This window comes from Stigmatopora argus, chromosome 2 (genome assembly GCF_051989625.1).
Source record: "Stigmatopora argus isolate UIUO_Sarg chromosome 2, RoL_Sarg_1.0, whole genome shotgun sequence".
NCBI classification, from domain to species: domain Eukaryota; kingdom Metazoa; phylum Chordata; class Actinopteri; order Syngnathiformes; family Syngnathidae; genus Stigmatopora; species Stigmatopora argus.
The window spans coordinates 611,555-639,085 of NC_135388.1; the positions used below are offsets into that span (position 1 = coordinate 611,555).

General features: G+C 44.4%; 2 protein-coding genes across 2 annotated transcripts in view; one reads left to right on the forward strand and one right to left on the reverse strand.

Annotated features, from left to right (window-relative positions):
- LOC144068650 (uncharacterized) overlaps positions 1 to 27,531 on the forward strand; it is a 43,373-nt gene that overhangs the window by 9,143 nt on the left and 6,699 nt on the right. The window lies entirely within an intron of this gene.
- tshz3b (teashirt zinc finger homeobox 3b) lies at positions 25 to 26,973 on the reverse strand. Its single transcript, XM_077593266.1, has 3 exons — positions 26,775 to 26,973; positions 26,108 to 26,520; positions 25 to 4,394 (listed from the first exon to the last, which is right to left on the reverse strand). Exons 2-3 carry the CDS (start codon positions 26,145 to 26,147, stop codon positions 910 to 912), a joined length of 3,525 nt encoding a protein of 1,174 aa, XP_077449392.1. The 5' UTR covers positions 26,148 to 26,520; positions 26,775 to 26,973; the 3' UTR covers positions 25 to 909.

A 27,531-nucleotide genomic window follows, 5' to 3' on the forward strand; every position in this document is an offset into this window, starting at 1 on the left:
AACCCCCAAAATTCGAGAAAATATCAAAAGATCAATCAAGGTCATGTATATATTTCAAATAAATTATAACTACAATCGTAATCGGAATCATAATAGCATCTAAAAAAAAGTTTAAAGAAAAACATTTTAAAATATTCAAAAATTACTTCAAAATAATAATTGATGATGAATTTAAATAATAAGAATATACAACAACATACTAGTGTCACGTACTTTTTGAGATTTAGTTTCCAAACACTTGTTGCCCCACCCAAGATGGCCGCCAACTACGCGCACCCCTTTAAAAAAACAATGCCAGAGATTCACCAATGAGTTAATGACTATTGGACTAATTGTAGTGTTGCCAATGGCCGCCAGTAGGTGAACAGCACATTATCAGTTCGGAAATAAGCTCGTTATGACTTCATTTTAATGTCAATAGGAACGTCACCTCTATCAACATGGCTACTGTGAGGCCATATTGGTGTGGTCTTTTCATACTAGTTGATTCCTAGTAGCCATTTAAAGTGAGTGTGGCAGCGAATGAATGAATGAATGAATGAGTTCCTAAGCCTTGTCTGACTTAGCCATGTTAGCAATTACTTTACAGTCAAGTATACAGTCATTTAGTATTAAAAAATAACCAAACAAAACATAGGTGAAATAATAGGAACATTTTTTTTTCTTTCATTTGTATGTTTTTCAGTGCGGTCGTAAAGTGAGCGTTGATTTAAAAAAATAATAACAGAAAAACGGATGTAATTTTTTGGCGATGCATGCAGCTTTTCACGTGGTTCATGTCGAAAAAAAACTTCATTTACACGGAATCCCCAGCAGTTCGTTTGTAGTTTTTTTTTTCCTCTTTAAAACTTCGTCTTGCCCTCCGAAAAACTCGAGCGTCTTTTTTACTAGAGCTCTTTCGCGCTAATGCTAGTCCAGTTCGCAGACGTACAGGACGTGGTCCTCGGGGGATTTGCCGTGAGTCTTGCTCAGGTGCAGTTTGACGGCGTGCTTGCTGGCAAAAGTCCGGTTGCACAGTTTGCAGCGCCGGGCGGCCGCGCCGCCCCCCTCGTCCTCGTCGGGGGACGCGGCCGCCGAGTCCGGGGCGGGTAGGGACGAGGGCAGGGCCACGGGGAAGGACGGCAGCGACGAGGGTAGGGGACGCCCGGACGGGTGCAAGTGGGCCAGGAGTTTGTCGGACAGTCCTCGGTGGAGGCGCTGCTGGGACACGGGGCCCAGGAGACGCTCCCCCGATAGTTTGGCCAGGTCCCTCAGGCGGAAGCCCAGGTGGGCCTCCAGGTGGCCCACGTAGGTGGACGGGGAGCGGATCTGGGAAGCGCAATCGCTGCAGAAGAAGACCGGGTGTCCCGAGTCCAGGTTCTTGAGGAACTTGGTGCCGCCCGTCCGCCGCAGCTGATACTTGACGTTGGCCAGCCAGTGGGAGATGGTGGTCATGGAGAGGCCCGTGAAGCGCGAGACGTGCATGCGTTCCTGCGGGCTTAGGTCCGACATCATGAACTTGCCGTCCGCCGTCTGCCTCAGGCTGGAGGCGAACTGGGCCTGCAGGATCAGGAGGTGGCGCGGGTTCCAGTTGGACTGCCGGCCCTTGCGCTTCTGGGCCGGCGACACCTCTTCCGCCTCCTCCTGGGTGGCGCCCTCCACCTCTGAGCGCTCTGACAGGCCCCCGGTAGCGGGGGCCTTCTTGAGGGCCTGCTTCTCCGTCAGGTTCCTCAGCATGTCGGAGATGTCCGACAGGGCGTTCTCCTTGGGGGGCGACGAGGACATGAAGGAGGCCACGGCGGCCGAGGCTCTGGTCACGGCCACCGCCACGGCGGGCGGGGAGGAGGCGCTCTTCTCGCCGTGCTTGCCCTTGGTCAGATCCATGGGTTGGTCGTTCCCCATCAGGTTGGCCCGGTAGAAGTAGCGATCCGGGTGCTCGCTGCCGGCTTTCTTCAGGTGGGAGGAGGGCGGCGTGGAGGCTGCCACCGCCGCCTTCTCGGCCAGGCTGTTGCTCATCTTGAAGAGCATGCTCATGGGGTCCAGGGAGGGCAGGGCGGGCTTGGCCGCCTTGCCCAGGTGGGCGTTCATCACCGACTGCAAGGCGCTCAGAGGGTTGACGAAGGGCTGCTCCGGGGGCGGGTGGTCGGTGATGATGGCCGTGCCGCCGCCGAGGGAGCCGGACTGTGGCGACGCCGCCGATAACTCGGCGCCGCTCTCCGACGGTTCCTCTTCGGCGCCCCTGCCGTCCCCGTTGGCCCCGTCAGGAACGTCGGGGCTCCGCCGGTCCTTGCCGTCTTTGGGGGAATCCCCTCGCCTGGGGTCCCCCGCCTCGCTCGGGCACGGCGAGGGCGTGGTTCTGGCCGAGGACGGCCTGGCCCCGCCGCCCGGCTCCCTCATCTTCTCTTCCACTTTAGCCACCTTCTCTGTCACCTTCTTGACAAGCTCCTCCATGGCGTGGAAGTTGTTCTTGGACACGGGTGACGTTTGGCGACTGGGAGGGGACGCCAGCGTCTGGGTTTTGCCGCCGCCGGGCGACACCATCTCCGCCCCGGGGAAGGCGTACTTGAGGGTCGAGTTCTTTGCGGCATTCCCCAGGGAGAGCTTCATGATGTTGGGGAGCTGGTAGGCGGCGTGGATGCTGGGGTAGCCTCCCCAGCTGGGAGATCCGTTCTGGGCTTTGTGGATGGCAGAAGTCACCGTGTTCTCCAGGGACTTGAGGATGTCAAGACCTCCTTTGGGACTGGCGTCCAGATCCTCCTCGGTCAGATAGCTGTACTTGGACGAGACGTCAAACTTTTCCTCCGTCTCCTCTTCGCCGCCCGGCGTCCTGTTGCAGTTATTGTTGAGGAAGGATTCTTTCGTGCACTCCTCCTCCTTCTCCTCCTTTTTGATCTCCATCTCGCGGTGGCCGTCGGGCGAGACGCCGGTCGGGGGAGGGACGGGGGCAGGCGGCGGCGAGAAGGCGGTGGCGGCCAGGGGCACCGACTGGAACTTCTCCTCCATGCTGGGCGGGGGCGCCGGGCTGGGTGTCTCCACCATGGGTTTGCCCCTCTTGATGGCCGAGTTGGTGACCTTGATGAAGTGCCCGGTGACCATCATGTGGGCGGTGAGCTCCTGCAGCGTGTCGTGGGAGCTGCCGCACTCCATGCACTTGAGGATCTGCGACTTGCGCGACTCGAACTGCCAGGCGTAGCTGGCGCCGTTCTGGTGTCCGTAGCGGTTGTTGGGGGTGACGTACGGGTGGGCCGCCCTCTGCAGGAGCTCGTTGGCGTCGGCCGGGCACCCCGGCTTGGGCGTGGCCCCTCCGTTGGAGTCCGGCGAGCTGGGGACCTCCAGTTCCGCGGGGCCCCTCTTTCGAGCCGAGATGATCTTGGCCTCCACGGGGGTCACGGGTTCCTTCAGAGGCACTTTCTGGTAGTGTTTGGTCTTGATCATGTGTACGCTCAAGTCCTGCAGGGACTCGAAGGAGTGGCCACAGTACATGCACTTGAGGACCTTCTGGGCGTCCTCCTTGCCCTCCATCTCCAGCAGGGAGCGCTTCCTGGGCTTGGACCAGCGCCTGGCGCCCTCGCCGTCCACCTCGTGGTTGTCGTCCCGGTAGTGACCCGTCTCGTTCATGTGCACCGTCAGCTCCACCAGGGTGTCGTAGGCCCCGCTGCAGTCCTTGCAACGGAACTTGCTGGCGCCGGTGAAAATGGAGCCGTAGAGTTTGGAGCTCTGCCGGTAGAGCTGCACCGTGCTGAACAGGCCGGCCTCGCCCGACAGCGCCGGCGGGAGTCCGGCGGGGTGCTGGCCCAGGACCAGACGGTTCTGCGAGGCCTGCTGGAGGCTCTTGCTGACCGCCGTCTGGTGCCAGTCGTAGCCGGCGCTACCGCAGCTGCTGCTACTGCTACTGCTGCTGCTGCTACTACTGTGGCTGCGAGGGGGTTTCTCTTGAGGTGGCTGGCTTAGGTTCAGGTTCAACGTGGACCAGTAGGAGTTGCTCAAAAAGGAGGTGTAGATGGCCTTCATCTTCTCCAGGCTGTCGGCCACCGAGCCCGCGGGAAAGGCCGAGGCGGAGACCACCGCCTCGTCGCCGATCCCAGGGGTGGCCGCGTTGTCCCTGACCGCCCCGGACAGGGACAGACTGCCGTCGGGGTCCTTGAAAAGGAGAAGGTCCTCCTCCGCCTTGAGCGGGAGGCTCTCGAAATCCGACATTCTGTCGCTGGATTCGCTCAGGTGGGACTCGCTGTCCATCTCCTGGCCGGAGAAGTCGGCCACGTTGGGCGACTGGTGTAAGTCGGGAGCGGATCCTGACTCGTTTCCGTCCCGGCGGGGGAATTTGGTAGGTGTCTCCTCCCCTTCCTGCGCCGAGTCCTCGCCCTCCGGGTCCTCGTCCAGCAGCGCCGCGTCCTTCTCGTCTTCGGGGACGTACGCTAGGGGGGGAAAAAGAGAGGAACCGTTCTTAGAAGCCAAGCAAAGACCGTCAATAGATTTTCCGTACCGCTTAGACCACAGGTGTCAAAGTGGCGGCCCGGGGTTCAAATCTGGCCCGACGCATCATTTTGTGTGGCCCGGGAAAGTAAATGATGAGTGCCGACTTTCTGTTTTAGGATCAAATTAAAATGAAGATTATAGATTTATATTATATTTCCTGGTTTTCCCCCTTTTAAATCAATAATTGTCATTCTTTAATCATTTTTTCTGTGTTTTTAGTTCAAATATCATGTTGTAAAATCTAAAAATATATTTAAAAAAAGTTAAAATAAACATTGTTTTAGATCTATAAAAAAACTGAATATTCAGGGATTTTAATCGTTCTTTTAATCCATTTATATAAAAAAAATCTAATTTTTGTGTGTTTGTTTTTAATTCAAATATCATTTTGTAAAATCTAAAAATAGATAAAAATATTTCCTGTTTTCCACTGTAATATGGAACAAAATGATTAAGAGATTTTCCTTTACTAAGAAAAAAAAGCTCAAATAAACAGTTTTAGATCTATAAAAAATGGAATAGTTAAGGCTTTTGATCCAGTGCTTTTAATCCATTTATAAAAAAAAAAAAATCTAAATATTATATCTAATTACATCAAATCGAGTTGACGTTAATGCGGCCCGCGAACCAACATGAGTCTGACACCCTTGTCTTAGACCCATACACAAGGAGAGCCGTCAATCACGATACGAGAAACGACACGCCTTCTGGACGATTCTGACTCCTCCCCTTTATTTTTGCACATCCCACTTCCGCGTCCGCCACACTGTTTGTTCTGCGCCGGGGAACGTGAACGGCGGGGACGGATGGGGGTGCCGAAAGATAACTGGCCACCTTCTTCTTCCTCTCAAGGGGCAACAGCTTGAAATTAAAAGTAAATTTGAAATTAATGAAGCACGTTGCGGCGGCGCTTTCAGAAGTCATAAATTACTTGTATCAACCTCGGAGACGGCACTTCCTGTCTGTCAATTAATACGCCGGCCTCCTCTAATGCCTTCTCGAACAGACACCCTCGCCGTTTCAATTAAGCGTGCCTCCTCACTCATTACGCCGCTCAGCCCGCCTCGTAAATAAAAATGAATGTTACGTGCGACAAGTCTGCGCTGCCGCCACCGCCACCGCACGAAAAGCCATTTGCTTCAATTACCAGAGATTAGAAAAACTTTGCCGTTATTATTTACAGTTTAGCTAGCTTGCGCTCCGGGCTTTCAATTCAGATTCAAATCTCTCCCCCTCGCAGGCGGCGGCGTTACAAACCCGAGACCGAAGGGGATTCGAAATCACAACAGATGATGGTTTTTGGCCAAAAAGAACGATAAAAACCCCATTCTACGTGACGTTTTGTGGCGACGGGCCATCTGCCCGCGACAGCTGTTTACCCGAACGAGCGCGAAGCCGTCAAGGCCAAACGTGGCGACCGGTCGGCGCGCACCTGCCCACGGCTGGAATTAAATGACGAACGCGTGTCGTTTGACGGGGCGGCTTGTCGACAAACAGCTGCTCGGGTGTTGGGATAGGAAAAATCGGCGAGACGCGCGTTGACCTCTGTCCAAAAGTCAATGGGTCTTTTTTCCATTTTCGCTCACGCCGCACGATGGGTATCGATACTCTGTCATTTGGTTTTGTCGTGGGGTTATTTTGCTAGTAATTTTTCACTATTGAAAGTAATGGTAATGGCGGGTAACTCTAAAACGCATTTTCTGGTAACTCATATCATAACATAATTTTTACGTGTACCGTATTTTGCTGTTTAATATACCCGGGTATATGAAATGATTTTTGCTTTTTTGAGCCTCCCGTTTGTGCGCCATTTAATATACCCCTTCCGTTTAATATACCCGGGTATAGTAAACGGCAACTCCGCTTTTTTGACAAGATTTGTATGGTGTTCATGGGGGCATCATTATAGATACTTAAGTTCATTAAAATTCCAAATCAGACTTTATTCAGCAGTAGTTTTAGTCTGCAAAACATTGATGCACCCCGTCACGGCATAAAGACACCAAATAGTATCAATTCCCGAGTTGATTTCCAACTATTTTCTACGGGAAAAGTCCTTGAAAAGGAGAAAAACAGAGTGAGGAAGATACTAATGAAGACGGATGGCGGTCTTTGGAACAAAGTCAACTTTGAGGTCGACCGCAAACGTCCGCACAAAGTTGATCCCCGAGGCTGTTGGCCCGCTTCCACGTCGGAGCTTCGCCACGCCGTGACCTCGGACTCGGAGATAATGGCGCCCACCTCGGTCGGCGTGCCGGTTCGCTCTTAATTAATGGAAGGAAGTGCCACGCGGAGCTGAGGAGGACTCTCAGAGTTTAATCTACGCAAAAGGAGATCACTTTTTATGAAGTTGACCGAGTTCGGAAGCACGTTTCAAACAAGGAAATGATCAAAAATCTAATGGAAATGGCCAAAATGCACAGGAAGTGATCTAAAATGAACAGGAAACCACCTGGAAATACCTCAAAATATACGGGAATGGACAAATGGACAGAAAATGGTCTGAAGATGACCTGCCAGTACCCTCCAACAACGAGGAACTGACCCAAAACAAAAGTCAAACGACCCGGCCCTGGCGGGATTTCGTTCCCATTGTGGAGTTCCGCCAAACCAAATGAAACAGGAGGCCCCGCCCACCCTTATGTAATGGAAAAACCTCACCAAACGGGGTTCCCCACTGGACTTTTGGAGCACCTTAGCACCAAAACGCTTGAAGAGGAAGATAAACAGGAAGTGCAAGCGGAGTCCTCATCCGCGGTCGCCCTGATCCGTTTGGACGGCGCCCATCAAAAGATGTCACGGCACCAACAAGGTTTATTTCCCTGCCGACGCTCTCGTTTCAAACGGAGCTTGACTCTACTCCAAGGGTGTCAGACTCGGGTTGGTTCGCGGGCCGCGTTAACGTCAACTCGATTTTATGTGGGCCAGACCATTTTAGATAGAATATTTAGATTTTTTTATTTTAAAAATGGATTAAAAGAACTGGATTAAAAGCCCTGAATATTCCGTTTTTTATAGATCTAAAACAATGTTTATTTGAGCTTTTTTTCTTAGTAAGAGAAAATCATTTATTTAATAATTGGTTTTCATTTCAAAAGGAAACCATTTTCTTTAATTATGTTCAATATTAAAGTGGAAAACAGAAAATATTTTTATATATTTATTTTTAGATTTTATAAAATGATTTTTGAACTAAAAACACAGAAAAGATGGATTAAAAAATTACAACTATTGATTGAAAAAGGGGTAAATCAGGAAATATAATGTACATCTATAATCTTCATTTTAATTTATTTTTATATATTTTTAGATTTTATAAAATGATTTTTGAACTAAAAACACAGAAAAAATGGATTAAAAAAATTACAATTATTGATTTAAAAAGAGGAAAAATCGGGAAATATAATATACATCTATAATCTACATTGTAATTTATTTTTATATATTTATTTTTAGATTTTATAAAATGATTTTTGACCTAAAAACACAGAAAAAATGGATAAAAAAATTACAATTATTTAATTAAAAAGGGGAAAATCAGGAAATATAATATACATTTATAGTCCTCATTTTAATTTATTTTTAGATATTTATTTTTAGATTTTATAAAATGATTTTTGAACTAAAACACAGAAAAAAATGGATTACAAAATGACAATTATTGATTTCAAAAGGAGAAAATCAGGAAATATTAGTGACATCTATAATCTTCATTTTAATTTGATCCTAAAACACATGATTTACTTTCCCGGGCCGCACAAAATGATGCGGCGGGCCAGATTTGGCCCCGGGCCTCCCACTTTGACACCTGTGCTCTACTCCTTTCAATCCATCGCAAAATAACGATGGCTATCGTTGTCAATGGCACCGCGGGGGTTAATGAGGATTTGTGTTCCTCGCCAGAGATCTGAGATAGCCCCGCCCCCTTTTTTCTTTCTGCGTGCAATGAAGCCTCGCAGATGATCACCATCTAATCAAACATGCAATTACGTGCGTATATTACATTCATATATATGAATATATATATCGTAATGCGGCCATCGAGGCATCCGAGCGGAGATTGTGAGCAATAAAATGAGAAAAAAAGTGCAACGTTATGAAACGTTATAGGGGAAAAGAACCAAAAAAAAAAAGGCAATAAAGTCCGGGCGCTGGGAGGCAATTTAGAATGCAAAACACAAACCATTAAATTTGCGCATTATCTTTTAATTTAATCTGGAATGATTTATAATCCATCACGCCGGGCCTCAGCCGCATCCAATTATTCTCCGCCGCTTGATTGACAACAAAGGTGATTTATTAAGCTCATAAAAAAGACAAAAAAACTGCTAGCGTACCACACACACACACAAAAAGTGCTGTTTTGGGATCAATTTTGTCTTTTTTTAATGTGTTTGCCAGATTTTTACGTACAAGGTCGCCACCAACGACTCTTATCGCGTATCGTCTCAAACCTGGTAATTCAATAAAAAAATGAATACGCTTTCAATCAAACTAATAAAAAAGTTACGTGTGTTAAATTGGTAAAGAAAGAGTTCAATCAAAACTAATCGAATAAAAAGGCTCTAAATAAGACTTAAAAATTGGGTCAAGTTGGCGTAAATTGAGCTTTCATAAATAATAGAAATCCAAAGACATATAAAATCCATTCAAATGATAAAACATTAAAACAATAGATCATAAATAACGAAAATGGTCCAAACGCGTGTCCAAAAACGACACGAGGCCACACCGGTCGCCATGGCAACGCCCACGCGATTGACATTTAATACAGATCCCAACCTGACTAGCTTCATGCTAACACATCATGGGAAACACCATAGACAAGCTACCGAATAGCCACGACTATCAAAAGTAGGGCACAATTCAATTTGCCGTGAAACAACACATTTTAAAATAGTTTTACAGAGAAGAGAAAAAGAAAGTGGCATAAAATGTAGGCCTTGAACTCTATTAGAGATTATTTGAAATTATTCATGTTCTCTTTTGTAGCGTATTTATAGATGCTTTCATTTACATGTACCATAAATTAGCTCACAAGAGGAGTTCACAGTTTTTGCGATCAGTCATTGTTGTTTTTATTTCATTCTGACCGCTGACAGCTTAAGTTGTTTGTTTTGGAAAACTGCGATGCTAACAGATGCCTCTTCAGCCGGTTGTCCTCCGTTTGTCTATTGTTAACCATCTATCGCAAGGGTGTCAGACTCGGGTTGGTTCGCGGGCCGCTTTAACGTTAACTTGATTTCACGTGGGCCGGACCATTTTAGATATCATATTTAGATTTTTTTTAAATAAAAGAACTGGATTAAAAGCCCTGAATATACAGTTTTTTTATAGATCTAAAACAATGTTTATTTGAGCTTTTTTAAAATATATTTTTAGATTTTACAAAATGATTTTTGAACTAAAAACAAAAAAAAGATTAAAAAATGACAATGATTGATTTAAAAGGGGGAAAATCAGGAAATGTAATAGACATCTATACTCTTCATTTGAATTTGATCCTAAAACAGAACGTCGGCACTCATCATTTACTTTCCCGGGCCACACAACATGATGCGGCGGGCCAGATTTTTTTTTTTTTTTCATGATTTAATACTTTCTTTTATTTTCCCTGTCATGGTTTAGTCTCTTGTAAGCTAGCGCGCCTGTAAACTAGCGCGCATGTAAGCTAATGCGCCCAGTTTGAATCAGAATACGTGGCATGACATTGACTTGGAGCTTGAAGCCTTCAAAATAAAAAGAATGAAGTGGACGCACGCGCCAGTCCAAAAGCGAGAGCGGCACTTTGATGGAGTGGGCGGTCATCGGCGAACAAGCTCCGGCTCTTTTGCCCGCTTTTCTCTCTTGACGCGGCGCTAATGAAGGAGCGCCACCTTTTTTTCTTCTTTATCAGCTCGCGCCGTCCCCGCTCGCCGGCGTCTGCCGTCGTCAACATTTCCAGGCGCCAAGAGAGCGGCGACAGACCCAAACGTGGCCGCCTTAACCTGGCCCTATCTTTTTAATTATCTTCCTCCCGCCGTTTGATTAATTATCGGGTTGCAGGTGAAAAGCGCTGACTGACGGCCCCTTCCGTCGCCGTCAAAAAAAGCAAACAGCTGCCGCCGCCGCCGCCGCCATCGCCTAGCAACCCCCGGCTGATGGATGAGCGCCGGCCGACGGACCGGTCGCCGTAAATCAGAAGGGGGTTGGATATGTACGCAAAAAAAAGCGCCTAAACGCTATCTGCTGCGATATGCTAACGTGGCGCGGGCGTGTAATTGTAATATATGGCTAGCGTGCGTGCGTGCGTGCGTGCGTGCGTGCGTGCGTGCGTGCGTGCGTGCGTGCGTGCGTGCGTGCGTGCGTGCGTGCGTGCGTGCGTGCGTGCGCGAGTACCTCAATGTTTTATACTGGAATTGGAGCAACTTGCAGCCAAAACGCAAATTCCAGTTGGGATGCCATCATTAATCCGCTAATAATTGAAAAAAACACGTTTATCGATGTTGAACTAATAATTGCAGGATGTGGAAGAGGGGATTTAATTTTTTGGTGGGGGGTCATGAGGTCAAAGGTCACAGAGGTCAGAAGGCGATAGGTAGGTTGGATGTGTTTTTTATAAAAGCAGAACACAATGCATAACTGGATAAAGGGATAATGTTGATTAAATTTAATGTATACAGTAAGTGGAAAGGTCGCAGAGGTCAGAAAATGAACTTTTTAAGCTAAGCAACAAATGCATTGCTTCAATGCTACATTGAGTTCATATTTGCAGGACAGGTGATATGATTGATTTCAAGAGAAAAATTGATGATATTTTGGGACAGTTGGCTCGCATAAGGTCAAAGGTTATAAGGTCAAACTCAAAATCAGTGGAATCAAAACTGTTAGGCTAGGCTAGGATCAAGGGTGTCAGACTCGGGTTGGTTCGCGGGCCGCTTTAACGTTAACTTGATTTCACGTGGGCCGGACCATTTTAGATATAATATTTAGATTTTTTTAATTTTATAAATGGATTAAAAGAACTGGATTATAAGACCTAAATATTCCATTTTTTATAGATCTAAAACAATGTTTATTTGAGCTTTTTTTTCCTTAGTAAGGGAAAATCATTTATTCAATTTGTTTTTCATTGCAAAAGGAAACCAAATTTTAAGTGGAAAGCAGAAAATATTTTTATATATTTTTAGATTTTACAAAATTATTTTGAACTAAAAACAAAGAAAAAAAAGGGATTTAAAAAATTCAAATTATTGATTTAAAAAGGGGAAAATCAGGAAATGTAATATACATCTATACTCTTCATTTGAATTTTATCCTAAAACAGAAAGTCGGCACTCATCATTTACTTTCCCGGGCCGCACAAAATGATGCGGCGGGCCAGATTTGGCCCCCGGGCCGCCACTTTGACACCTGTGGGATAGATGGTTGACTGAAGCTGATTGGGCCAAGGTGTGCTTTTGCATAGACTTTTATAGTTTTAAAATTTCAAATCATTTTTTGTTTCAAGAACAAATTCTCAGTTTTTTATTCATTTATTTTCAGTGTATTTTAAACCATTGAAAAGTAGAATCCAGAACTTTTTTTGGCATTATCCCCGAGAGACATTTCCCGTTTTACCAGCCCGTCAAATCTATGGGATTTACAATCACGACCTGATTTACATACGTATCGCCATTTGACTTCTTGTAGTTTTTCCTCCGACCCGACCGAGTTCATCCCGAGCAGCCGTCAAATCTATAAATAAATCACGGCGGATAATAAATCGCCATCCACTTTTTGTAGCCGCCACGTAAATGTGCTGCCACCTGGGCTAAAAACATCGCTTGCTCTGTAAATCTTTTACTGAACGCCGTCAGTAAGATGCCGTTGCGCTCTCTCCTTAGAGCAAGGGTGTCAGACTCGGGTTGGTTCGCGGACCGCATTAATGTCCACTCGATTTTACGTGAGCCGGACCATTTTAAATAGATTATTTAGATTTATTTTTTTATAAATGAATTAAAAGAACTGGATTAAAAACCTTGAATATTCAGTTTTTTATAGATCGAAAACAATGTTCATTTTAGCTTTTTTAAATTATATTTTTAGATTTTACAAAATGATTTTTGAACTTAAAAACATAGAAAAAAATGATTAAAAAATGACTTGATTTCAAAGGTGGAAAATCAGGAAATTTAATATACATCTATACTCTTCATTTGAATTTGATCCTAAAACAGAAAGTCGCCACTCATCATTGACTTTCCCGGGCCGCACAAAATGATGCGGTGGGCCAGATTTGGCCCCCGGGCCGCCACTTTGACACCTGTGCCTTAGAATAACTGCAGCATGTCTTGCGTTCATAATTGGAGGAAAAGTTCCATTTGAAGCTTTATTCCGTCACCCTGGAAGTTGGCCTAGTGTTGGTCAAATGTCAAAATGGGTCAAAAACCCCTTATTTGTCTGAAAGTAGTCCCCCAAACGCCCGCCATTCGTTTATTGACCTTCACTTCCAAGTGACCGACTGAAGGAGAAGTTGGTCCCAGTGTTGCACGGGTGCCTCAATTGATCAAAATGTGAGGAAAACTTTGACATGGAGGTTCTGCGGTAGCGCTTTCCCTTGACTATTGGCGTGAGTCAGTCGCAATGACAAAGCTCCCCGATTCAAAAGGAGGCCTCACACAAGATGGATGCCCCAAAAAAATAAAAAAGCCTGTTGATGGATATGAATGTGGCCCTGCCATTCATCACCGAGCTATTATTTAGACTGGACGGCTACAGAGCTGTAACCCGAGCTAGCACACTTTGTGTGTGTGTGTGTGTGTGTATGTGTGTGTGTATGCAGAGGCAGGAAGCGTGGAAAGTCAGGGTCAGGACAAAGAGAGGAAATGAAAGATCAGAGTGGAGTGAGGAGAACAAGAAAAGCTAAAAAGTTAGCTTCCGGGCAGGCAAGCGGAGAAAAGAGTAAATCCGGATAAAATGGCCGCGTTCCAACAAGGTTTCCCCAAAAAGTGTCCCGTGTGTTCCCGTGCTCGTCTCCGATGTAGTCCGCATTGTTTTATGTCCGATGACGACCAATGAAAGCGCTTCCAGGTGAACAACGACCCCGACAAAATAGAGCAAAATGAAATCAATACGTAAAATGTATCATGTACACCACAGGTGTCAAAGTGGCGGCCCAGGGGCCAAATCTGCCCGCCGCATCATTTTGTATGGCCCGGGAAGGTAAATGATGAGTGCCGACTTTCTGTTTTAGGATCAAATTCAAATGATAGATATAGATGTATATTATATTTCCTGATTTTCCCCCTTTTTAAATCAATAATTGCAATTCTTTCATCATTTTTTTTCTGTATTTTTTGTTCAAAAATCATTTTGTAAAATCTAAAAAAAAAATATATAAAAAAAGCTTAAATAAACATTGTTTTAGATCTATAAAAAACTGAATATTCAGGGGTTTTAATCCAGTTCTTTTAATCCATTTATAAAAAAAAACAAATCTAAATGTTATAGCTAAAATGGTCCGATGTATATGAAATTTCCTGATTTCCCCCCTTTTAAATCAATAATTGCAATGTTTTTCTTTGTTTTTAGTTCAAAAATCATTTTGTAAAATCTAAAAATATATAAAAATATTTTCTGTTTTTCACTTTAATATTGAACATAATTAAAGAAAAATGTGGTTTCCTTTTGAAATGAAAAACAAATGACTAAATAAATGATTTTTCCCTTACTAAGAAAAAAAAGCTCAAATAAACATTGTTTTAGATCTATAAAAAATGGAATATTCAGGGCTTTTCATCCAGTTATTTTAATCTATTTATAAAAATAAAAAAAACTAAATATATCTAAAATGTCTGACACCCTTGATGTACACTAACTAGCAAAGAGTAGTCGTACTATGACAAGGTGTATACACATCACAAATTAGGGTGTTGGGCCTACACAAGTAGTATTAATTAAAAAAAAAAACAGATTAAATAGAAAAAAAATACAGGAAAAGTCTAAAACCAAATTAAAAAATAAGAAAGAAAGCTAAATGCCCTGTGATTGGGTGGTAAACAATTGCAGTGGTCCCCTGCCTATTGCCCAAAGTCAGCTGGGATAGACTCCAGCACCCCCCGCGACCCTTGTGACGATAAGCGATTCATAAAATGAAATTATTTAAGATTTTCCCCATTCTTAATTTTTTTCTTCCAATTCTATAGGTCTTTCCGTACTTACACATTCTCTCAATGCAAAAAAACTCAGGCATCAAGAGGTTAAAAATGCTCAAAATCCCTTCGAATCCGTTTAAAGCGAGACATCCGGCATGAAGTGATCATGTTTCAGCGCCCCAAGTCTAAATAAATTGGACGTCTACCGCCGTCAGTCCATCCAATAAGAGATTCCCGCAGTTTTGAAACATGCGCTTTAGCTCTGCGTCTTATTAGCCAGCTAGCTCGCTAGCTAGCTCGCTAGCACATGTTGTTAATAAAAGGTCCGTGGTGCAACGTGCTTAATTGTGTTACAATGTGACGGTCCAGAGGGGAAATGGAGCGCTGCCAACGGTGTAATCCCGCCTTTCCGTCTGCTTCACATCCTCTCACTCACACACACACACACACACACACACACACACACACACACACTCACACACACACGTGCATAATTACACACACTTTGATGAATGACACGTGTCAGCACGCGTCCGTGACGGACGACGGGAAGGAAACGGAGAGTTTTTGGCAACGTGGCGTTCGCCGCCGCCGCCCTCCCTTCTAAACTCGGGCCAATTGCGCCGAGTCATCCGGCTGGCCGACTTTGGCGCTCAGCGAGATTTCACGTGCGTCTTTTGCCATCGTTGCCACCCAAAAAAGACGTCTTTGGTCAACCAAAAACTGCCCCGTAAATCCCTTAACGCACCATTTCCACGCCTACAAAAATCTCAAAACAAGCGCGGACTTAACTTGTCGCCACGAAACCAACGGTCACCCCGCACTAACAGGAAGTGACCTGCCAATCCCCCAAAATCAACAGGAAGTGACCCGGGAAGTCCTCAAATTAACAAACGTATATCACCATTTGGAAACATCACCACATTGCCAATGATGATAAAAATGGTTAAACAGGACGCCAAAGGCTGGCGAGGGTGCTGGAGCCTACCCCCAATGGGCTTCCGGCCAATCATTAGCCGCAATGACGCATACCAACCAATCACGCTAGCCTGCCTATTGTTGGCGTGTAGCCCGAAAGCGGAGAACCCGAAGCAAAACCCACGCAGGAAGCGGAAGAGCGCAACCCGAAGCCATCCCTCCAAAGGCACACCCGCTAAAAGCCCCCCCGCTAAAAATCCCCCCGCCCCTGGTTTCCGAGAGCGCCCGTGGCTAATTAACGTAGCTCGGCGGGTGTGTGTGTGTGTGTGTGTGGAGGGCTGACTAATGTTTTTGATCTTTATGCCTGATAAGCGCATAGCTAATGAGCTTTCAAAGGCGGCGTCGGCGGCGTCGCCATTGCGCCTTCGCTCCCCCCCGCCCCGCCATTATTGACAGATGCCTTTTCCTCCTTTTCCTCCACCGCGCCATAAATCCTGGCCCGCTAATGAGCTTGAAAAGTGCCACCCTGCCAGTCAGCTAATGAAACTGAGCGGGGGGAAGGGAAGGGAAGGGAATGTGTGGTGTGGGTGGACTGGGGGGGGGACGCCACGTGTGTGTGTGTGTGCGTAAGTGTGAATGTGTGTGTCCTGACACCCCCCACCCCCCCCCCCCCCCCTTAACTGCTCACTGCAGATGTTAGCTTCGTCGACGAAAAAGTCCCAAAACGTGGGTCAACAATGGCGACCATTGGTCAATTATTTGGCTTTGCGGCTCATACGCCAGTGTAGAAATCAAATAGAAATATATTTAGTTGTGGTTACCATCACGTTAGAGCACAGGTGTCAAAGTGGCGGCCCGCGGGCCAAATCTGGCCCGCCGCATCATTTTGTGCGGCCCGAGAAAGTAAATGATGAGTGCCGATTTTCTGTTTTAGTATCAAATTAAAATGAAGAGTATAGATGTATATTATATTTCCTGATTTTCACTCTGATATCAATCATTATAATTTTTTTAATCATTTTTTCTGTGTTTTCAGTTCAAAAATCATTTTGTAAAATCTAAAAATATATAAATATTTTCTGTTTTCCACTTTAATATGGAACATAATGATTAATAGAGATTTTCCTTTACTAAGGAAAAAAAAGCTCAAATAAAATTGTTTTAGATGTATAAAAAACGGAATATTCAGGGCTTTTCATCCAGTTCCTTTAATCCATTTATTAAAAAAATCTTAATATATCTAAAATGGTCCGGCCCACATGAAATCAAGTTGACGTTAAAGCGACCCGAGTCTGACACCCTTTACCTCACTTCATTTTTATTGTATATGAATCTTTTTCAAACTACTTCTTTGCGTGTGTACTTTATGGTGAATCTTTAAATCTCATTTTACTTCTATTGTGACAATAAAGGCATTAAATTCAATTGAATAATTGGCGTATGGCAAAGGTGTCAGACTCGGGTTGGCTCGCGGGCTGCTTTAACGTCAACTTGATTTCACGTGGGCCGGACCATTTTAGATAATAAAATTTAGATTTTTTTAAATAAATTGATTAAAAGAACTGGATCAAAATTGCTGAATATTCCGTTTTTTATAGATCTAAAACAATGTTTATTTTAGCTTTTTTTATGTATCTTTAGATTTACAAAATGTTTTTTGAACTAAAAACACTGAAAAAATGGATTAAAAAATGACAATTTTTGATTTAAAAGGGGGAAAATCAAGAAAATTAAAATCTCTGAATATTCTGTTTTTATAGATCTAAAACAATGTTTATTTTAGCTTTTTTAAATATATGTTTAGATTTTACTAAATAATTTTTGAACTAAAAACACAGAAAATGGATTAAAAAATGACCATTATTGATTTAAAAGGGGGAACATCAGGAAATTTAATAGACATCTATACTCTTCATTTGAATTTGATCCTAAAGCAGAAAGTCGGCACTCATCATTGACTTTCCTGGGCCACACAAACTGATACTGCGGGCCAGATTTGGCCCCCAGGCCGCCACTTTGACACATGTGGTGTATGGTGAGCCTGGCAGCGTGAATGCTATCATACTGGGAGTTAGCCCAAGGTCCCCACCTTTTAATACCATCTAGATTTTCCGTCCAAATGTCAGGTGGCGTAATTTGCTAAATCCCCAAATAGCGCGTTGATGCAAAGGATCCGGCGGCGGCAATGTGACATTTTGCGAGGAAATCAAATGAGGACTTGAAAATGCTCCTCTCTCGTAGTACTAGAAAGTCCACTTCCTGCTGCTTAGTTTCCTCACAACAATATTGACGCTAGAAAGCATCTGAAAGTGATCACAACATAAAACCAGGAGGAGGCGGAGCTTTGTCAAGTGTGTGTGTGTGTGTGTGTGTGTGTGTGTGTGTGTGTGTGAGTAGGAAGCCGCTGTCATCTTGAGAAGGATGTCAGCCAAGGCGAGCTCTGATTACGCCATGTTATTCATCACAAAACACACACACACACACACACACACACACACACACACACACGGACGACGCAAACACACCCTAATCAACTCGTCGCCTGCTATTGACAGGGCTAGGCGTCCAAACCATTTGAAGTGAGAGGCTGGTAGCGATCAGTTTTTTTTTTTTTTTTTTTTTTTTTTTTTTTTTTAAATTCTTTTTTAATGATCACTTTTTTAAATATATAAGAATTTTTAGGTTGTTTCGCCCTTTGATGCCAGAATTTCTCTTTCACTAATTCACTGTTTTCGCTCATTTTGGACAGGGCAGTTTGTTCACAAAAGTCGAAATATTTTTAGAAAATTCATTTGAAAGATACAAAGCAATCCCCAAAAGATGAAATACATAGAAAAATTGGAAAATTATATTATTTAAAAATATATCAAAGGTAAACATTATTTTGAATGAATAATTAATTTCTTTTCAGGTCATAATATTTTTTGGAAACTTCATTGGAAAGATACAAAACAATCCCAAAAAGATGAAATACATAGAAAAATTGGAAAATTCTATTATTTAAAAATATATCACAAATGTAAACATTACTTTGAATTAATAATTAATTTCTCCTCAGGCTTTTCAGTTTTTTTTAAGGATTTAAAATTTTCTGGCCTCATCTTTCAATTGAATTTTCAAAACGTATTGCTACTATTTTTAATATACTTGTGTATTGCTCTTTTAATTACATTTGTAAAAAAAATACATGTAATAGTATCGTCTAATAGAACCGCATACCAGCCCTAATCACTATATCCAAAAATAAATATCATTAGTATTGATTAAAGCATCAACAGAAAGCAAAACAACTTTAACGTTATAATATTCAAACGACTCGTACATCAAGTCCTAAAAACCGTGGTGGCGCCCCCAACATGTTGGGGTGGTCAAACCACAAAGCATTTTTAATCAGGCACTTTAACGCACGCCCCTGTATTATCGATCCTAAGCCAATCATAGCGCCAATAGGGTGAAAACCCCAAATAGTTTGTTTACCTCCGACGCCATTTTCCAGTTTTCACTTGTTTACTCGACTATTCAATCCGTTCTTTTCACTTTCCTTATTTTACGGGTGGGTTAAGAGGGTTGGGGGTGGGGCGGGGGGTCCCCCAAGCCAATTTAAGGAATAAGTGCTGATGTGTCAGCTATTGACTTTTGGCAGAAGAGCAAATGACGGCATCAAGCGGCGGCGATAACGTGTAACCAAGGCGGACCCGGGCGCCTCTAATTGACAGCTGTCAACGTAATGGGTGCCGCCACGGAAGATTCCGCGCGGCGGGAGGGTGCGCGGGGGCGCCGGGGTGGGCGCGCTTCAAATTGGCAGCCACTTATCCTCCGGGAAAAAGAGAAGGGAAGACGGACGAGTACGGGGATGCGCCAAACGTGTCGGAGGCGCCCGTCATTCCCAAACCAAGCGGCCTCGTCCCGTTGGAAAGTTTCGCCTCGACTTGGGATGCTACGCTAACGCTGGGCGATATGAGTCAAAAAAAAGGAAATTGTCCTTATAGTATATGGGGCCTATCATATATCTGAGGAAAACATCCAATAACCTTTCACTTTACTTTGGAATTGACATTCAAGTAGCATCAAGTAGCGCTGCAAGCTAAAACTCTCCAGCGTACCGTACATCAAGGGTGTCAGACTCGGGTTGGTTCGCGGGCCGCTTTAACGTCAACTTGATTTCGCGTGGGCCGGACCATTTTAGATATTGTATTTAGATTTTTTTTTTTTTTTTACAAATGGATTAAAAGAACTGGATTAAAATCCCTGAATATTCCGTTTTTTATAGATCTAAAACACTGTTTATTTGAGCTTTTTTTAATATGTTTTTAGATTTTACTAAATGATTTTTGAACTAAAAACACAGAAAAAAATGATTAAAAAATGACTATTGATTTGAAAGGGGGAAAATCAGGAAATGTAATATACATTGGACCATTTTAGATATAATATTTAATTTTTTTTAAATAAATGGATTAAAAGAACTGGATTAAAAGCCCTGAATATTCCGTTTTTTTATAGATGTAAAACCAAGGTTTATTTGAGCTTTTTTAAAATATATTTTTAGATTTTACAAAATGATTTTTGAACTAAAAACACAGAAAAAATGGATTAAAAAATTACAATTATTGATTTCAAAGGTGGAAAATCTGGAAATTTAATATACATCTATACTCCATTTGAATTTGATCCTAAAACAGAAAGTCGGCACTCATGATTTACTTACTCGGGCCACACAAAATGATGCGGCGGGCCGCCACTTTGGCATTTTTGCTCCAATGTAAAGATGAGAGTTCAATTCCCTTTTTGTGTGGATTTACTGCTTGTGATGATATGAAGTGATAAAGATATCAAATGATCTATGAATACTAGCAGTTTTGACTTGTGTTGCATCGATACTATTTGTGTGTGATATAGGCTCATACTCTATTGCACAGGTGTCAAAGTGGCAGCCCGGGGGGCAAATCTGGCCCGCCGCATCATTTTGTGTGGCCCAGGAAAGTAAATGATGAGTGCCGACTTACTGTTTTAGGATCAAATTCAAATGAAGAGTATAGATATATATTTAATTTCCTGATTTTCCCCCTTTGAAATCAATAATTGTCATTTTTTTAATCCATATTTTCTTTGTTTTTAGTTCAAAAACAATTTTGTAAAATCTAAAAATATATATAAAAAGTTCAAATAAACATTGTTTTCGATCTATAAAAAACGGAATAATCAAGGTTTTTAATCCAGTTCTTTTAATCCATTTATTAAAAAAAAATCTAAATATTATATCTTAAATTGTCCGGCCCACATGAAATCGAGTTGCCGTTAAAGTCTGACACCCTTGCTCTATCGATACCGTATGTATTTATATATATATAATTTTAATGCTTTATAATATTGTTACCACAGTAGTATTAAACTCCAGCCTAAATATTCTTGGAAATCTAGTATGATGATATAGTTGCTTGACGAATATTAATCGCAATCGAAGCTACATTAGCACAAACGCACACACACACACACACACATGCGCACACGCAAAACATGCTTGTTATAATCAGAGGAAAATGACACGCGTGTGTTTTAATGACATCGCGGCGAATTGTAAAAGCGGCCGCGTTGCTCGTTAAACCAAAAAAAAAAAAAAGAAAAGAAAAAATAGGTGGTGCTTTTCAAGGCATTTTCACTCTGTTAATTAAGACAATAATTATCCCAAGCTGCTTTAAACAAGGTTAATTAGCTTCATTATGTTTACGTGTTTCATTAGCGGCCGCCGGCGCGGACGCGGGGCGCAAATTAAACAACACGTTGGCGCAACGGAGAGAGGGGAGGCCTTAATGTACTTCTACAAGGCACTATTTAAAGACAAACCGTGTGTGTGTGTGCGTGCATGTTTTTAAACGGGCCACTGCATTTCCGCTCCGATACGAGCGCTAACGCTAACGTGCATGCAGCGTGATTAATCTCTCGCTGCCGCGCTTTAGCGCACACGCAATCACAAATCACAGAAATCAGCTGCTTTCCCTTCGCCATCTATCTGGGCTCGGGACCGAACCCGAACCGGATCCGGCCGGTCGCCCACGTGGAAATTTGTGAGAAAAGTACTCTAGTTCAGTCGCTAACGTACGAGATATTCTGGTTCATTTTCAGTTAGAAAATCAAATTGTGAAAAATTCGAAATGTCCTCTTGTAGTATGCTGTATTTTATTTTGAAATTGCGGTCATGGAGTTGAGTTGCTCTTCGCCGGCCTCCCATTGGTTAGAACAAGGGTGTTCGTGAGCTGAACCATTTTAGATATAATATTTAGATTTTTTTTTTCATAAATGGATTAAAAGAACTGGATTAAAAGCCCTGAATATTCCGTTTTTATGGACCTAAAACAATGTTTATTTTAGATTTTTTAAATATATTTTTAGATTTTACAAAATGATTTTTGAACTAAAAACACAGAAAAATGATTAAAAAATGACAATGATTGATTTAAAAGGGGGAAAATCTGGAAATTTAATATACATATATACTCTTCATTTTAATTTGATCCTAAAACAGAAAGTCGACACTCATTTACTTTCTCGGGCCGCGCAAAATGATGCGGCGGGCCAGATTTGGCCCCCGGGCCACCACTTAGAAGGTGGGCTGCGTCTTGGTGACGCCTTAGCTTAAGGATGTCCTTGAACTCGGGAGCAAAAATATGTGATCGACTCATTTAAGAATACATAATAGACAAAAGATTTTCTAACCAAAAAAAAAAATATATGTACAGTAATCCCTCAAATATTGCGGTTAATGTAGACCAAACATGGCCGCGATCATTGAAAAACCGCCACGTAGGTTCACCCCTAGAAAAAAAAACTTATTTTTTCAGTGCTCAGTCCAAGTAAGAGTTTCAGAGTGGATTTTCACCTTTTTTGAACTTTAAAAAAAAATATATATATATATATATATATTTAATAGCTGAAAAAAATCACAAAAAAAGTGAATTTGCGATAATCGAGGGACGACTGTAATGGTGTGATATCAGCACCGATACTACACACCAGCCATCGAAATCCAAAAACGGCCGCACTAAAACGTCTCTTGAAAGTCCGAATCAAGCTAGGCTAACGTTTAGCTCGGCGTCTCTCTCCTTCTCCGACCACCGCTTGGACGGCGAGTTTGCTGATTTGTTTTGCGGTGACTAAGGGGAGGCGGCGGGGTTTCTGACGGTGTAGTTTTATGCCAACCTTTCACCTGATTTTCCAGCCCATCTCCATTTAAGCCGCTTGATGGTTGACTGGCGCCACACTGATCCTCCACAAGAGCGTTCAAATGCGCAATCAAGGACAATCACCTCGCCGTCCCTTCTCGTCCCGTCCCGTCCTGTCTTAACTCCTTTCCCTCGCAACGCAATCAACCTGTCGTCGCGCCGCACTTCCTGACCAAATATTTTTTTTTACCACCGCCAACTGCGGGACGGGAAAACCCAGGCGCACCAAAAAGAAAAAAAAAATGATATACTCAGAAATGGTCTAGTTCTACTTTGTAAACAAACACGAAGACGAAGACGAAGACGTCACCCATTCAATACTGGGTGTATACGGCTCTTTTGGGATTTTGTCACAAGATCGGGTATGACCCAATCATGGCATGTCTGACCCCTGACCCCGTCCATCTAGCCAACAGCCAATTATATCTTTGTAAACTGGTCATAGTCAGAGAGTATCGCGTCGTGTTTGTAAACGTAGCATTTCCAGCAGACTTCACTTGAAAATATGATTTGTCAATGAGTCATTCAACCGCTTATCCTCACCAGGGACATGGGGGGTGCTGGAGCCTATCCCAGCTAACTGTGAGCACTGAATTTGTAGCCAGCCAATGGCAGTTAATCACTCATCGCTAGGGCTAATTTACAATTAGCCTAGGAAGCATGTTTTGGGGATGTGAGGGGAAACCGTAGTATCAAGGACAATTTGGCATACAATTAGCCTAGCATGCATGTTTTTTGGGGATGTGAGAGGAAAGTGGAGTACCCGGAGAAAACCCACGCTAGCCCAGGGAGAACATGCTAACACCACATGGCAAGGCCTCGACCGCAGAACTTTGTTGACGTGCTAACCACTCGTCCGCCTCCATTATTTTTTTAAATTATTTTTACTTCTATCCTCACAAGGGTTGCCAAGGGTGCTGGAGCACATCTCAGCCAACTATGGGCACCAGGTGGGGAAGAGTGGCCAGCCAATCACGGGGCACGAGGAGTCAAAGGACAACCAATCATAGCTCACACTCACATCTAAGGTAAGGCAATTTATAGAGTTGTATTTTTACTGGTTTAAAAATCGGCCAAACGTATCGTAACATAAAAAAATTGTATCCTAAGTGACGAAATGGACATGGGGACATCCCTCAAAGCATACTTTATAAACGTAACTATTTAAATGGGTGCATATGGCTCTCCACTCACCCGCTAGCAACAACACCGAACTTGCAATGGCCGATAGAGGGCGCTGTTTACGCTAAAAGCGCATTTTAAACCGTAACAACCAACACACGAGAAACATTTTAGCCTAAGACTTTTTCCTCAACTGTTCAGAGAATCCTAATATGTCCGTCCGTCTGTCTCGCGGCGTCCATTAGCCCTAAAACGGCGCCATCGAGAGAGGCCAGCCCGGGGCTTTGCGTGCATGCGTGCGTGCGTGTGTACGTGAGTGCGTGCATGTGCGTGTGCGTGATTGACCATTAAGGCCACTGATGAATGTGGCTGTCAAAGGGCAGCCAATTAAATCAAAGATGAAACAAAGTCTCTCTAAAGCAAGCTTTAATACTCCATCCGCCGTCAAGTGCACGTCGTTCGCGTGTTTGTTTACGTTTGGCGTCAAGTCGCCGTCGTTGCGCATATGTAATGACGTGCGCCGTTGCGCGTGCGCTTCGAAGACGGGTGGAAAAAATATATGTATTTAAAAAAAAAAGAATGATGGCATTTTTCTATTGCAATCCGTGCATTCATTATTTTTAATTAACGGCAAAGCGTGAAAGCTACGGACAAAAAAAATGATTGGCGTGGTCGGAATAAAAGACAAAAATAGTGTGTTTGTGACCCAGTGATGATGTCATCACGCGGGTCCTTGTGAAATTGGAAATTGACATTTTTAAAAGATATAACGAGCGAGGATGCAAATGCTAGGAGAATTAGCAACTCGTTTTAAGAGTGAAATTGTGTGATACGTACACCCGCATTTTCCCAGCTTTACGACGGTGAGCCCCACTACGACGGCATCGCGTCTTTTACGAGCTCGGGGCTGACGTACGTGGGCCAAAGTTGACCGATCGGCGAGAACGTGAAAGATCTGCGTGATGTCAGCTTTAGGGGGAAATGGCATTTTTCAAATAAGGGACGCTACACTAAATCAGATGACGTGCTTTTATAGGCAATATGGCTCGCAAACCGGATTTTTTTTCTTGAGAAAAAGACCCTGAAAATGATGACTTCACCGGATTTGACCTTTCGTTTTGTCGCAAGTTGTCCAATGAATACAATATTTTATGAGGAAGACTTTAACTTTATTTTAAATGGCACGACTACCCACAGAAATACGCCTAACGCCGAAAAAAGAAGCCCGTTCAACTTCAAAACAAATAAGAAGGAAACCAAACTAAGTCATCTTTCATCTTTTTTGTGGAGCCACGACGCCTTATTCCTTTCCTCCGACATTTTGATCTTGTAAATCACACCAAAACCCTTAAGAAAATACACCAATGACCGCTCAATCTCAGACGAACGGTCACTGAGTCAATGGCAAAACGGCTCATCTTTGCGAACGGAGAAACTCCCCCCGTTAAAAGTCAAATTTGTCAACTTTTGGTGTTTTTTTTTTGGATGCTAAAGTTGGCCTGGAGGCTTTTTTTAACACGCCGCTGGAATTTGCAGCAAAAAGTTTGCCCCAAAAGTGAATCGTGTCGGCAAACGACGGCAGACGGCGTTCAGTGTTGCGAAGCCAATCGGATCATTTTTGGATCATTTGTCCGCTCCCAAATGCTCCTAAACTCCGAATCAGGGCTCGTTGTAGCGGAAACGGAAAGAAGACTCGACTCGCTCACTCGCTCGCTCCAATGAAGGAGATTTCAAGACAGATTCAAAGCCCTCGCTTGCTTTTTTTGTGTGTCGCCATCCCCGGACAGCCACGATTCCTCCGTCGTCTATTTAACGACATTCAAAGCTTTGCTCTTTGTGCCCCCATTTGGATTATTTTGAAGATGCTCACGTTTTCCCTTTTTCCGCCTGAACTGGACTCTTTCTTTGCCCGAGGCAAAAAGTTGAAGAAGCCAGGCTCCAAAATATAATATTCTCCTTCAAACAACATCCAAAACCTCTGGAAAAATGTCACTAAACAACAAAAAAAGAGCCGATTCTGGTAGAGGGAGACATCAAATCATCACATCATTTCAAATTCTCCTTCAAACAACACCTAAATGTTTCATTTTGCCACGCTACAATGCCGCTAAACTACGTCCCGGTCGACGGAGAAATCCAAACGGACGCAAGTTTTGTTCCGTCAACGCCAGCTTTCCCAAGAAATGACTAAAAAAAGTAGCGAAGAGGAAAATGAAGATCGTAAAGAAGAGAGAAAAGCCAAAGAGAGAGAGTGAGAGGCAGTTTGCCCGTTCGTACCTGCGGCGCGTCGCGGCGCTTGCTGCTTCCTCCGCGGCATGTCGGCGTCGGCGGCGGCGGCGGCGTTTCCTCTGCGGCCCCGCGGATGGGAGGCTTCCCGCGGGCAAACACCCCCAGGGCGTCGGCGCTCGCTCCCCGTTTCAGGACTCCCGCATCGGTGGAGCGTGTGCGTGTGTGTGTCGCCAAAAAAGAAGGAAAAAAAACACACACACGCTAGCGAAGAGACGCTGCCGCTGGAGGAGGAGGAGAACCGGCAGCGGCGTTGGCGAAATCGGCGTCCCCTTCCTTGGCTTCCCTTCCCCCGGACTGGCCGCGATGTCGCGGTCTCAGCGGCGGCGGTGGCGGCGGTGGCGGCGGCGAAGAAGCGCTTCCCCTCCCGCCCTTCCGCGATCTCCCGCAACAGGCCAAGCGTGCTTGAGGGGACACAATCAAAGGACGGGCGTCAGTCAAAAGTGCGCCAAAAAAGGGGAGAAAATAAACAGTAAACGGGGAGTAAAAAGGGGGGGAGGAGAGGGGGGAGGTGGAAGCGCCTCCACACTTGAACCTCCGCGAGGCTGATGATGGGCGGCACGTAACGCCGCTCTGTCTCTCCCCCCCCCCCCCCCTCTCGCTGTCACTCACCCCCCACCCCCCCACCTTTATCACAACGGCGCGCACGCGCACTTACTTGAAGCGAAGCCTTGAGCGTGCGCACGTGCGTGTGTGCGTCCGTCCAGGTGCGCCGATCCAACGCAACCCCGTAAAAATCCCAACGAGGAAGAAGAGGAGGAGGAAGAGGAGGGTTATGTGAGGAACGGGGGGTCCATCAAAGCACCCCCATGCGTGCCTATCTCTCCTTTTATTTCTTGATTTTTTTCAGTTCTTATGAATCGATGAGATGCGTGCTTGATCGGTTTGGATAGAAAGAAGGGAGGGAGGGGGGAGGCGGCGGGGTGACGCTTCTTCCAAGGGAATTCTTCTTCACTTTTTGGGGGGTGCAATTAGAGGAATATTAAAAAAAAAGTTTTTTTTGTCTTATGGCTCGCGATATTCCTGCTTTCCCCGCAGAGAGGAAAAAGTTGAGCGTGGTGGAAGTATAATCCGGTCAATGCGATGGCGAGTGGCGAGGTTCTCGCACTCGCTCGCTGGTCTTCTCCGGGAGCCTCCGCCGTTTTCCCCCCGCGGATCTCCGGGCGAGTGTGCATGCGGCGGCGTCTGCGGCGTTTAGATCCGCCCAAGCATCTGTCCGTCTCTCCATTGGCGCATCCATCATCGCTGCTTCACGTGCACGCGCATACACACACACACACACGCGCGCGCACACACACACACACCGGCGTGGGGCGGAGAGGACAATGCTCCCTCCCTCCCTCCCTTCCTCTCTCTCTCGCATCACGTGAACTCGCGCACGAACGCGTCCGCTTGCTCGTTGGCTCGTTGGGGCG

Coding starts and splice junctions, on each gene's coding strand:
- tshz3b (XM_077593266.1), bottom strand. CDS start 26,147: ATGCCGCGGAGGAAGCAGCAAGCGCCGCGACGCGCCGCAG. Junction 4,395..26,107: donor AGCGCCGCGACGCGCCGCAG/GTACGAACGGGC, acceptor TTCCCCCCCTAG/CGTACGTCCCCGAAGACGAG.